The sequence below is a fragment of the Octopus bimaculoides genome, chromosome 18 (assembly GCF_046866305.1).
Source record: "Octopus bimaculoides isolate indiv1 chromosome 18, ASM4686630v1, whole genome shotgun sequence".
Lineage (NCBI taxonomy): Eukaryota > Metazoa > Mollusca > Cephalopoda > Octopoda > Octopodidae > Octopus > Octopus bimaculoides.
In genome coordinates, this window is record NC_142945.1 from 2207420 (window position 1) to 2221470 (window position 14051).

A 14051-nucleotide genomic window follows, 5' to 3' on the forward strand; every position below is an offset into this window, starting at 1 on the left:
TAGAGGTAGGAGTAATGGTACAAAAATGAGAAAAAAGGCCACAGCCAGAGGTTGTACAAAGTGATGGTCAGTCAGTAAAAGGAAGAAAGCTGTTGGGAGAAAGAAATGAGGTTTCTTTACTTATCAAAAAGACACACACACAGACAGACAGGCTGTTGTTGTTATTTTATTGTCATCTTATTGCAATGTTTTGTTTTCTTAGCTGTTTATATTTCTTTTCTTTCTGTTAATTCAACTTTATACAATGTTCAACAACAACTACATCCTGTTGAACATAACAAATTGTACGTCTGTCTGTCTGGCTGTCTTTCTCCCCCCCCCATCTCATTCTCAACCCCCTCCTATCTCTGTCTGTTTACCCCCCCTCCACATTTCTTTCTCGTTTTTTACCAATTCCATTCATATAACCATTCTATAGTCTACCTACAACAAGTTGGGTTGTTGCCAATGAATTCTTGTGTTACCCCTGCTCCACAAAAACAAATATCCATTTGTTTGTTTGTTTGTAACACCCCCCCATACATGTGTGTGTGTGTATACATGTATAGTATGTATGCATGTGTTTTCAATCTCATCTCATCTTGTTTAAATAAGTTCCTTTCCTCTCCCTAAGCACACACACACACACACACATTAAAGATATTTACATGAAGAAAATCAAAGTACTCAATATATAGCAGTGTTAAATAATCAGTGATATAGTCCATTAATGTGAATACATCTTGACACGTGTCCATACCACCAACCACTCCAGTATGTACTTGATACATTTTTCTATACAGTTGAGTTTATCAACTTACAATCTTATAATGTAAGAACTGTAAAACACACACTAGTATATTATCTGACATAAAACTCAATACTTGCAGTAGAGTAAAAAGATAAGTTTACTGTTTGAAGAAGAGACAATTTACTAGAGTTTTGTCTAGTGACTAACAACCACTGTGTGAAACTAACTTGAGTAAACTGCCCCTTTTAGATGTAACACACACACACACACACACACACACACACACACACACACACACACACACACACACACACACACACACACACACATACACAAACATTTCCATGCTCACATGGGTCAAGCAGTTTGTTGAGACGAATTTTCTTAGGTCAGATGCCCTTCCTGTCACTAACCCTCACCTGTTTCAAAGTGAGGTCATATTTCCTCCTTGGCCAGACATGTTTTCACAGAAGACTGGAAATGAAGGACACTGTTTGTATGACAGTGACACTCACTCATAACTTTTGCATGTCATGTATAAGATGGGTTTCTCTCTGTTTCTGTCTCTCAAATCCACTCACAAGGCTTCGGTTGGCCTAGGGTTATAGGAGGAAAAAAGGAAACTCACTCAAAGTACTATGCAGTGGGACTGAACATGAAACCTGTGCCTAATATGTAATATAATATTGATATGATATATTATAATATAATACTAGAATATATATGTATCTATATACACACACTCACACACATCAGTATATAAGGGTGTGATCCAGGGATCCAAGAGTAGGAATTTAGCAAGCTTCAAGCAGTCCATAGCAGATGCAGTATGGTCAGGAATAATAACAGTTTATTGGCATCAAAGGTTACACCCTTTTTCCTATATCGAAGCTGCAAGGAAATTTGGTAAACTGAAAGTTTCTATATAGCAGCGAGAGTTGCCATGAATGCGGATAAAAATCCAAATTGAGGGATTGGAATGTGTAAAAGCTTGACTATGTATATTTCTTGGCTAGCTGATTCTCTAATGTAATGATTACTCAATGAGGGGTACTCAACATAACTAATCATCAGGCTGAGAAAACCTTAATTACATGAAGGTTACATTGTCGTTTGGGATTCCCAAGTTAACTCAGTGCAGATCTGAGTTGAAATGAGTGGCAAAGCCAGAAGAACAGAATAAATAAACAGATGTTTGAAGAAATAAGATGTCAAGAAGAAAGGGAAGGGCGAGGTCAAATACGTGGGAGTGGGAATCGTATAAGGTTGTTAGGAATGAAGAAAAGGAGAAGTGGAAGAAAGAAGGGGGAGATAAGAGTAGGAGGTAGTTGCTGTTGTTAAATGAAAAGAATGGTTGTCATAAATATTGTGCTGGGATGGCTTAAGACAGAGGCTAGCTGAGTAGGTTTTACAGTACCCTGGTTTCCCAAGCAGTCACCCATCTAAACACTAACTAGGCTCAACTTTGCTTAACTTTGGTGATCACACAAGAATCAGTGCATTCAACATATGGCCCTGGGGGTGGCCAATGAGTTAAATTATCAGTCAAGTACTGGGCTCAATGTCATTGACTTGCTGCCCCTTCCTTCAAAAGTGACTGGCCTTGAGACTCCATGGAAACCCAATTACAGGCCTTTCAGAGTTGTAGGTGCTTGAGGTAAATAAAACAAAGTAAAAAAAATAAAGAAGGTGATGACAAGGTGGTTAATTAATTACACCTGTGGTTTGCTTTACACTGGGATGTTGGGAGAGTATGTTTATTAAAAAAGCTAAACATTACATTTCAAATTATAACTCCAAAATACTGTGCGTGCACATGCACGCATGCACACACACACACACACACACACACAGACACACACACATACACACAGAGAGCAAGAGAGATAGACACATAGAAGCATGTCTTACAAAACAAGTAGAGATAGAAGCAACAAAGATCTCTATTCTGCTCTTAGCCTTTGTTGCCATTGTCCTCTTTCTCCTCCTCCTCCCCCTCCTCCTCCTCCCCCCTCCTCCTCCTCCCCTCCTCCTCCTCCTCCTCCTCCTCCCCCTCCTTCTGTATGCGAATGTCTAAATATAACTCTGATGGCAATACACTTGTCTTGTTTATTACATAACACATTACAGATGGGGTGTATATTTGTGTGGGTATACGTGTGTGTGTGTGTGTGTGTGTGTGTGTGTGTCTAAGTATATATGTATATGTGTGCAAGTATGTATATATACATGTGTGTGTATATATAGGTGTGTGTTTGTGTGCATATATAATTGGAAGTCTAATAGAGTATGAAATGAATTCAAAATTATTTCCTGCTGCCACCACCACTGCCTCCCCCTCTGACCATTCTTCTCCCCCCCCTTCACCCAGTCCCTCCCACAAACTCATAACATCACCATTTCTTACACTTTCTTCCAAATAAACATCTCTAACCAAATAGTCTTTCACCAAATTCTCATCATTAACTCATGTAGGAATAATTCTGGTAGCTTTGGTGGCCTTTTGTTGCTTTCACATATATATATATATATATATATATATATATATATATATATATATATATATATTATTTATATAGATAGGGTGATAAATTGAATATTAATTCAATTTAAAACCAACTGGCCTAGCATATAAAAAAATCTGAAAATTCAGAAAAAAAATTGTATTACATGTATTACATTGTGGTTGGGTCGTTGGTGACCTCTTTCTAGCATATTGGATGTCCACCTAGTAGTCATCCCTTATACACGTGTAATACAGATTCCATCTGACCCATGCAGGCATTGAGATGCAGACATTAAATAATAATGATTTTCTGTGTACATGTCTCTTTGTGTGTGTTCGTATAAAATGTTCTGCCTCTTGACCTCCATCAATACCAGTTGTGCATGTGCTGTTGTTTTGCCAAATGATCAAGCAAACTTATGATCAAATGCATTCTAGCCATGATCATCCCATCTTTTAAGAGTTTGAAGGACTACATTAATCAGTGTAGCCTTGTCTTACTTTGACTAAAAAGGGATTTTTAGAGAGATTTGATACCTGCGGCTGCTATATCTTACAAAGGTAGGTGACATAAAATTAAGCATTTAGCTGTGACAATATAGAGAAATGTCTGCAGTGTGAGATAAACTCAGACCTTCTGTTTCTTTGATAGAGTTGAACTTTTACTTAACCTAGTTCACAGCCAACTTTTGATCCCTTGCTGTAGTCATTTTGCTTTCTGTATATGGTTGACGTTCTCCAGAATGGTATGTACTCTGCAGACTCTTAATTTTCTTCTCCAAGAAGCCAAAGGCCATTGTGATTTCCAAGAGATCAATAATTTTTATTACAAACTGGTTGCTATCATGCTAGTCTTAACCCCAGGGAAGAATGAGATGTTTTTGAATTCATATAATTTGAGAATTCACATCTCTGCTGTGTGTGTGTGTGTGTGTGTGTGTGTGTGTGTGTGTGTGTGTCTGTGTGTGTGTGTGTGTGTGTGTGTGTGTGTGAATAATCGTTATTTCAGTGTTTACTTCTCCATGCTTACATGTGTCACATGAATTTGTCAGAGCACATTTTCTATGCCCAAAAGCTCTTCCCATTGCCAACTATCTCTTGTTTCCAAGTAAGGGAATATTTCTCCCAACTTCAAACATGTTTTTACACAAGATTTCAATTGGCACCGTTACTATGGTGGCGAAGCTTGTTTACAACTAGCACACAATGTCAAGATAAGGAGTCACACACACACACACACGTATGTATGTAGTAGAGGCCCAGTGGTTATGGCAGCAGACTCGCAGTTTCGATTCCCAGACTAGTCATCGTGAGATATGCTTTGGAGATATGCTGTGATTGAGAAAACCAGGCAACTAAGGTGAGATCGCAGCCATGGATGTCTGGCCCAGTTAAGAGTGCCCCAGATGCGTCAGGCGATATGATATACTTGCGAAGACCTGTTGAGTCAAGTAAAACCAATTTCGTAGCTGTGGCCAGTGTCCCCTGACCGGCTCCTATGCCAGTGGCATGTAAAAAGCACCATCCAAATGTGGTCGATACCAGGTCCACTTGACTGGCTCCTGTGCCAGTGGCACGTAAAAAGCACCATCCGAACATGGCCAATGCTAGTACCCCCTGACTGGCTCTCATGCTGGTGGCACATAAAAACCACCAACCAAACGTGGCTGATGCCAGTACCATGTGACTGGCTCCCGTACCGGTGGCACATAAAAAGCATCCACTACACTCTTGAAGTGGTTGGCATTCAGAAGGACATCCAGCTGTAGAAACATTGCCAGATTAGATTGGAGCCTGGTGCAGCCTTCTGGCTCTCAAGACCTCAGTCAAACTGTCCAACCCATGCCAGCATGGAAAATGGACGTTAAACAATGATGATGATGATATATATAATCTGGGAAAGTCTAAAATGTATAGAATAAATATTATAATGGAGTTAAGTCAGGATAATTACAAATTTTCTCCAATATAAAATGGTTTAAAACGGATCGAAAAGGTAAAATTGAAAATATCTTCTGCTCTGTGTGTTTGGTTAAGAGAGAGAGAGAGAGAGAGAGAGATGTGTTAATTGTAAGAAATTATGATGGCGTTGTGTGTCTTGAGATTACAATACAGAGAAAGTGCTCCATTTCCATTCTACAATATTATTTTAATCTATTAATGTGAAAGAGCTTTCTCCTCCTCTGCCTTCTCTTGTGATTCCACGAAGAAGAAGCAGTAATATTCCAATCTAATGGATTTGCTTTCACAAGGTTCGTTAACCCTGTTGATGGCAACCTGCCCAAGGCTAGCTTCAGTTCTGTCGCACCAAACACCAACTAAAAAAAAATTTCCATACTTAAATTAAAAATCTTGTCTTGTAATTTAATGTAAGAACATTTCGTTATGTTCTCAACACCGGCTTCCTAATGAAAATATCAGCTATTTTATGAAATTCCTCAAAATAGCTCATTATTTTTCAAAAGCTCTCGGTGTATTTCTTTAAGAATCTGGTAATGAAAGAGTTTAGAATTTGCTTTGTTAGTGCCTGCACCTGGTTTTGAATGCTTGTCAGATGCTACACACTTATTGATTCCATAAAGAACAGGTTTAGATCATTTCAAATAAAAATGAAGAAAAAGATAATTGATTTTACACATTCTAAAATGGTAACTTCCTGTTCTTTGAAAAGAGACCAGATTAAAAATGGGTGACATTATATCTAATGAGAAAAATGGTTTCATAAACAGCTAAGATTAGACAATTTCAAACTATTTTCACAAAAATTTGTGTTTTTTGATTGCTGGTGGTAGTGGGGGGTACCTTTTTTTTTCTTTTTTCTTTTTTTTTTTTTTTTTTTTTTGTGGTGGTTCTCTTTGAGAAATACTTGAAAAGCTTAAATTGTTTTAATTCCAGAAGTGAATAAATTGGTATAAACATAAAAGAAGAGATCTTTACCTCGTCCCCCACTCCGCCTCCATCAATCAACCAGTTGAAAGTTTTCGAAAAATCCTGTAACATTAGCAATATAAGACAATAACAGGGTTTGGTTTGAAAACTGATAGATAATGCCTTCATCATCATCATCATCATCATCATCATCATCACCATCACACCATCATCATTACTATTATTATTACTATTATTATTGCGGTGAACTTTTAGAGTAGTAGTAGGTAGTAGTAGTAGTAGTAGTAGTTTTTTTTGTTTGTTTTTTTTCCTGCAAGATGTTTGGTGAGCCAAGAAGTCTTTGCATTTAAGGAATCGTCCACCACGGCTGACGTTTAATGACTTTCTAAACATTGGTGGCAGAACAGATGTAATCACAGTAATTAGATCACCTTGAATTCTGACACAACTTGCTAATAGTATTAAACTTGGTTAACTAGCATCACCTCCTCCCTACCTCACCCCAACACCAGTCGATGTTCTTTTGGCGTAAATATTTCTTTTACTGCAACTCGTGTATCAAATTCTTCACATTGTCTTCCACCATATTTCTTTCCTTCTACCTTCCGTTTCACCTTTACACAGCCCTACATCTGATTTACACACACACACACACACACACACACACACACACACACACACACACACACACACACACACACACACACACACACACACACATTACTCCATCTCATTTTTTTCTTCCTCTCTTCCTTTACTAAAAGATATCCTTAACTCATTTTACATTACTCTTACTCTTTACTCTTTTACTCGTTTCAGTCATTTGACTGCAGCCAGTATGAGGGACGTTCTGTTATCCTACTGAATTCCGCTCTGGGTTAGAAAAAGGTTTTATCTCTGACACCCTCCTCAAGTGTTTCAGATTTCCTTAATTCCTTAACCCCCAGATTAACCTGATTGATCAGATCAGTAATTAAAGGCCTTCTGGCCATGACCATCCCATGTATTTGTATATGCAGGGCTACATTGTTCAATGTAGCCTGATTTTATTTTGAGGCCAGTGAAGAGATTTAGCTGCTATTTGGAGGAGGTCGATCAACCCTGTAGGGTCTGACTTGCTGGGTGGGAGTAGGGGTGGGTGAGGGATACCCAACGACAACAAGCTGACCTGTGAACAATATCCAGCTTCCAAGAGTTAAAGATAAATGCACTTTCCACCACCACCACCACCACCACCACCACCACCACCACCACCATTGTCACCACTATTACTACTACCGTTATCACCACTGTTATGACTGTTTCTCATACCATCACCATCAGTGTTGTCAATCAGTCACTACCACCACATTACTACCTACTACTACTACACCCACTGACTACTACATCACTGCAACCACCAACACCACAACTACCACCACTATCATTGCTGTCATCGTCATTCACCATCACCACCACTAAGTTTACTACTACTACTACCAAACCACAATATCAACAACACCATTACCATACCACCTCCACTACATCACCAGTACTGCTACCTACCATCACCACCACCACCACCACCACCACCACCACAACCTATTTAGAATATTATCCATCTCTGTCACTATGACAACCATTCAGTGTTAATGACCTTATCAAAATAGTTTTATATTCAGAGTAGTTACATCATCATCATCATCATAATCATCATCATCATCATTTCATCACCACCACCACCACCACCACCATTATCACTATGACCACCCATCACTGGTGCCTTCTCCAAAACCACTCCCAATTTCTACCATCACCACCACCACTACCACCACCACTTACATCATCTGAATTCTCAATATTGTCATCATCATCACGACATCACCCTCCTACCACTACCATTATCATCACCACCACCACCACCACCATCGTCATCATCATCATCATCACCAACAAGCTTGGAATGTTTCACAGTCAGGGAGAATGCCAGTTATTTGATTATTTATTTTATGCTTTTCTTCTCCTTCTGGTTGGGTGTGGTCATGGCTGGGTGAGTGGGTGGGTGACTGTCAGACAAGGAGTGTGTCCAAGTGGAATGGTTTCTAATGTTAATAGCAACAGTGTCTGTCTGTGTGTCTGCTAGTGTCTCTAGATATTTCAGTGTTGCAGTGAGAAATTAGCAAGAGGCTTTAGCACTGGTGGCAGCAGTGGTGGTGGTGGTGGTGGTAGTAGTAATAGTAGTAGTAGTAGTAGTAGTAGTTGTAGTAGTTGTTGTTGTTGTTGTTGTTATACAACCCTGAGCCAGTCTTGATTCAAGAGACCTATGATCAAAGGTGTTCCAGCCGTGACCATCCATCCTCATTCTTCAGACCCCTGATGGCCTTTGAGTACCTTTGGTGGAGTCTACTCTCTTGCAAGTCTTTGGACCAGATTCCTTTCTTCTCTCCACCAATCAGAGGCTCTTGAGAAAGGTCATGGGCACTGCCCTTCCTCACCTGTGCTCAACTGTTACTTATTTTATCGACCCAGAAAAGATGAAAGATAAAATTAACCTCAGCAGAATTTGAACTCAGAATGACAATGATGACGATGTAGTAAACCACATTTGCACTTTATAATTAATTTGTGTCCATTTGACCCAGGAATGGTTAAGAAGGAAGATGAAAGCCACGAGATAAAAATGGTGAAGATAGTGCCAATTATTGTTGGGTCTTTGGGGACAGTACCAAAAGGCATCAAGTGGAATATAAAGGAAATCAGAATTAAGGGGCCCAGTAGAACTGTTGCAAAAAGTTTGCCTCTTTGGCATGGCCAGAATCCTCTGGAAAGTATTAAATAGTTGAAGAGAACAAACGGTAAAGTTCCATAGGCAGCAGGTAGCAAGCCTGCAACTCATACAAGACTCCAGGAGTTCCAGCAAAACAAGAATTTAAAGAATCATAATGGTTTTAAATTTTGGCACAAGATCTACGATTTTAGGGGGAGGTGGTTAGTCAATTGCATTAATCCCTGGGGCTCAACTGGTCTATTGACCCCTAAAGGATGAAAGGCAAAGTCGACCACCTCAGCAGAAGACAAAGGTGGGGACAGACACACACACACACACACACACACACACAAAACTGAAGACTGGAGTTACTGGTATTCTCCAGTCTTCACTTTTTACAGCACAATTGTAAAAATAGAAAAAAAAAAGAATTATTTTTCATAAAGACACTTTTGTTTCCATTACTACAATATGATGTTTATATTATATTTGTTGTCTTCTCTATATTGTTTCTATATGAGTGCCATTATTATTGCAGAATTTAAACAGTCAATCCCACAATCCAGTATGGGAGATTGAACTTCAAAAGGTCTCCAAGGTATGTCTTTCTTCAGAACTCCCAGTTATGCGTTCGTTTATATATATATAAGAGAGTGAAATAGAATGTCTTTGACAGATTCCTGCAAAATAGTGAGGTTGATGTGGTGTGTGTTCATTTTCTCTAAAGTTGAAGTTAATTGTGTATAAAGTTGAGAATATTAATTTAAAACAATGTTGCAATCACAAGGTTCAGTTCCTTTGTACAATATCTTGAACTCAAGCCCCAGGCAAACCAATGTCTTGTGAGTAAATTTAGTTGACAGAAACTGTGAGGAAGCCTGTCATACATATATGTGTGTGTGTGTGTGTGTTCTATTTGTCCTCCTCCACCACTAGACAACTGGTGTTGGTTTGTTTACATTCCTGTAACTTAGTGGTTCAGCAAAAGACACTTGTAGAATATGTACAAGACTTTAAAAAATAAATACAGGTGTTGATTTGTTTGACGAAACCTTTCAAAGCAGTGCTCCAGCATGGCTGCAGTCCAATGACTGAAACAATGAGAAGAAAGACAAAACATAAACTTATCTCAGACATTTTGACGCTGATACCAGTTTTGGTTCTTCAGTGCCTTCGCCATTATTTGGTTCAACACATTTACAGCCTATGGAATCTACATTGTCCAACCTATATATGTCGAACAGTTGTGTGTCTGTTGGCCAAGTTCCACTTCCATAAATTAATAAAGATGGCACCAGAGCATCTTCATCATCATCATCATTATCACTACCAGATGACATCACCGATGCCATGTAATAACTTTGGTAGTTTTGTGTTGGACACTGCAGCCGCAGCTACTCTTGACTCCTATGCCATTATGGAATAATTCATCAAAAAATTGGCCATTAGCCATATATATATTATATAGTATATTTGTGTATGTGTGTATATATAGAGAGAGATGTATGTATATTTATGTATAATTATGTGTGTGTGTGTCTATATATATGTATATACACATACATATATATTATATAATATCACCATTTAATGTCCATATTGGTATGTAGGTGCAGCATGGCTGAATAATCATTCAGAAGTATGCTTTTACAACCATTGAGTCCCAAGTTCAATCCTGCTTCTGGATATCTTAGATAAGTGTCACCCATACCTGTGCGTGAAATTGGGTCGAGAGAAGCTTAATTGGAAAAGACCTTTGGGTGGATTGTGCCTGGAATTTAAAAGGTTCAGCTTTGTCTCTCTCACACATTGATTTTGCCTACATTAAAAAGACAAAAATACTCCTCTAAGGGTGCATATATCTGTGGAATACTCAACCACTTACACATTAATTCAGAAACAGACAAATGGCTACCATTTTTCTTTCTTTCTTTTCTTGCTAATTACTATAATATACATTTAATAGCTAATTCGGTTGAAACAAAAGAAAAACAAATTGATGATCGTTTATCATCTCGTCAATGTAATTATATTCCATTCGTTTAATTTTATCCAGGTCAGTGATGCTCGTAAACTCCGACCCAAGGTTGACTTCTGCTTTGGTACGTTACGTTTTGTACTCGTCTCTTTTCTTCAACAATTTAGTTAAAATATCCAACTTAATGTGTGTATAATTACTACATCACTGCCAATTAAACTAATTAGGGTGCGGTTAATTTTATGCATATTCATTACTTTGAAAATGGAAATTTTATGGAATTCAGAAATTGTAGAATTATTTCATTCTTAAATTCATTTCATCAAAAAGGAATCAACAGTTTAATTCTTGACATTCTTTTAGATTTTTACTTAATTTTTAAAAAAGTTGTTTTTTCTTCTTTTTCCGATCAATTCTGTTTCCAATTCTAACCTGGAAGCAGGACATGAGGTAGTTTTATTTAAAATTGGGGCTGCATGAGGGCATAACCACTGCCTGGTGCTGCATCAGGGCATTTATTATTATCCTTATCATTAGTTAAGGTGGTGTGCTGGCAGAATTGTTACTGCGCTGGACGAAATGCTTTGTGGTATTTCACTCGTCACTTCATTATGAGTTCAAATTCTGCTGAGGTCAACTTTGCCTTTCATCCTTTCGGGGGCCAATAAAATAAGTACCAGTTGCGCATTGGGGTGTCAATGTAATCAACTCATCCCCCTCCCCACCAAAATTGCTGCCCTTGTGGCAGAATTTGAAACCATGATTATTATTATTATTGTTATTATTATCTTTCAGTGGTCAACTTTGCTGGTCAGCGTTATTTTCTACAAGCGGAGGACCAGACAGACATGAACAAGTGGATTGATGTCCTCAACAATGCTAGTAAAATTATTGTAAGTATCTATAGTGTTTTGTTTTTTTTGTTTTTCTGTAGAGGGAGTAGGGTGGGGATGGGTGGGAATTGGATGGAGTGATGGATGGATTAGGACTCCCAGGTCAGGTCCTTTTTTGTTGATTCACTTCTGTTTCTGAATAAAAGATGGGATGGTCATGGCTAGAACACCATTGATCATTGCTTTGGTGGATCAGGTTTGACATGAGATTAAACAACAATGAAGAACACATTAGATGATGTAGTCCTAGATATACTATGTCTAAATAGAAGATGTGGTGGTTACAGTTGGCACATTTTTGATTGTAAGTCTGCTGAATCAGGAACTGACCTAGGGCTAAACGATAACTAAACCTAACAATAAATAATGCAGTCCTATATACACTATCTTTGAATAAAAAGTGGGATGGTCACTGTTGGAGCCCCTTTGATCACTGAATCTGTGTGTGTTTGTGAGAGAGAGAAATAGAACTGTGTGTGTGTGTGTAATGTGTCTAAACTAATAAATCTTGTTTCATTTTGGGAAGGCGAGGGGGGAGTGTGAGGAGAGAGGCACTTGTAATAAGTCTGGTTTCACTGAGGAGGAGAAGAGAACAGAAAGATATTAGTTGGGGAGTGAGAAAGACGAAGAAAGAGAGAGAGAGAGAGAGATGAAAGGCCTCCATTGTGCCTTTATTATCAGGGAAGAACGAGAGGAGTATCTAGTGGGTGTGTCATTTAGTGCCTGACTGTATAATATATATTCGTGTGTGTGTGTGTGTGTGTGTGTGTGCATATATATATATATATATATATATATATATATTGTCTATATTTGTATGCCTGTATTTGTGGAGCTAGTGTAAAAGGCTATATAGCTTAATAGTGTCTAATGAAAGTGGGTAGTTTAGAAATGTCACATCAATTAAGCTTAATAAGATTTTAATAAGGCCTGTTAGAAATGTCACTTGTACAGAAGAAGGATTGTCATAGCAGACCGACTTGCAGTAACAAACGCTGCGCTTAGCTGCTGCTGCTGCTGCTGCTGCTGTTGTTGTTGTTGTTGTGGTGGTTGTTGTTGTTTTTAGAATTGTAACTTGTAGCAACTGTCAATCATTGTAGAAACAACAGTAACTACCCCCACTATGGTGGGGGAGGGGGTGACAAGGACTGGCAACTGTGACTGCACACACACACACACTCGCATGTGCATTTAAACATATACATGTGTGTGCATATATTTGTGTGTGTGTATATATATGTGTGTGTGTGTGTGTATACAATTTCTAGCAGATTGTTTGACTATAGTAGTTTATAGATATATGTGTGTGTGTGTGTGCATTTATATATATCATCATCATCAGCAGCATCGTTGTTTAACATCTGCTTTCCATGCTGGCATGGGTTGGATGGTTTGACTGAGGACTGATGAATCAGATGGCTACACTAGGCTCCAATCTGATCTGGCAAGGTTTCTACAGCTGGATGCCTTTCCTAATGCCAACCACTCCAAGAGTGTAATGGGTGCTTTTATGTGCCACCAGCACGAGTGCCATTTGCGTGACACTGGTATCTGCCACAACTGTGATTTTGCCTAAGTTTAATCTTTGATGGACTAGCATCCTGTCCAGGGTTTAGTTTTGTACTTTCAGTCACTTAACCCCCCCCCCCCCTCCACCACCCCAAAAAAACGTGTTACCATATTTCTACTGAAATATACTCATCATCATCATCATCATCATCATCATCATCATCTAATGTCTGTTTTCTATACTGGTTTGAGTTTGATGGGTTGACAGGGGCTGGAGAGCTGCATCAGGCTCCATTGGTTTGTTTTGTCATGGTTTCTACAGCTGGATGCCCTTCCTGATGCGAACCATTTTACAGAGTGGACTGAGTCCTTTTGACATGATACTTTACATTAAATTTAATTTTGAAAATAATGAAGAATTTAGAAAAATAATTGTAATTATTCAATTGGGTTTGGAACATTAACACTAAATTTTGATGGAAGGTTAAAATTTAGATCATTTAAGAAAAAACAAAAAAAAACACAAGTTTGTCATAGAACCAGGAGGGGTGATTATAGGTGGGTTGGCATCAAAAAGATTAAACTTGCAACAGACACACACACACACACTCAGAATGAGATCTGCTGCTAAATCTGTTTTCAACTTTAAGACTTTTATAGAAAAGCAATTTCTTATCCTTCTTCACATTTATTCTTCTGACATTACCAAAATTACATTTACAATAAGCTGGAGTGGACAACAAGATAATTAATGCCTATCTTGCGTATATTATACCACTACTAATTATAGTTATTATATC

General features: G+C 38.3%; 1 protein-coding gene and 1 long non-coding RNA gene across 5 annotated transcripts in view; one reads left to right on the top strand and one right to left on the bottom strand.

The window, feature by feature from the left end:
• LOC106871497 (pleckstrin homology domain-containing family A member 2) overlaps window positions 1–14051 on the top strand; it is a 146785-nt gene that overhangs the window by 113727 nt on the left and 19007 nt on the right. For all 4 annotated transcript variants that reach the window (XM_014917984.3, XM_014918002.3, XM_014917992.3 and 1 more), the window contains exons 4-6: window positions 9410–9469; window positions 10928–10973; window positions 11645–11742. In XM_014917984.3, the coding sequence (XP_014773470.1) occupies window positions 9410–9469; window positions 10928–10973; window positions 11645–11742 (204 nt within the window). The remainder of the gene's footprint in view (window positions 1–9409; window positions 9470–10927; window positions 10974–11644; window positions 11743–14051) is intronic.
• Window positions 1–14051, bottom strand: part of LOC128249890 (uncharacterized) — a 113534-nt gene that overhangs the window by 52415 nt on the left and 47068 nt on the right. The gene's annotated exons all lie outside the window — the stretch shown is intronic.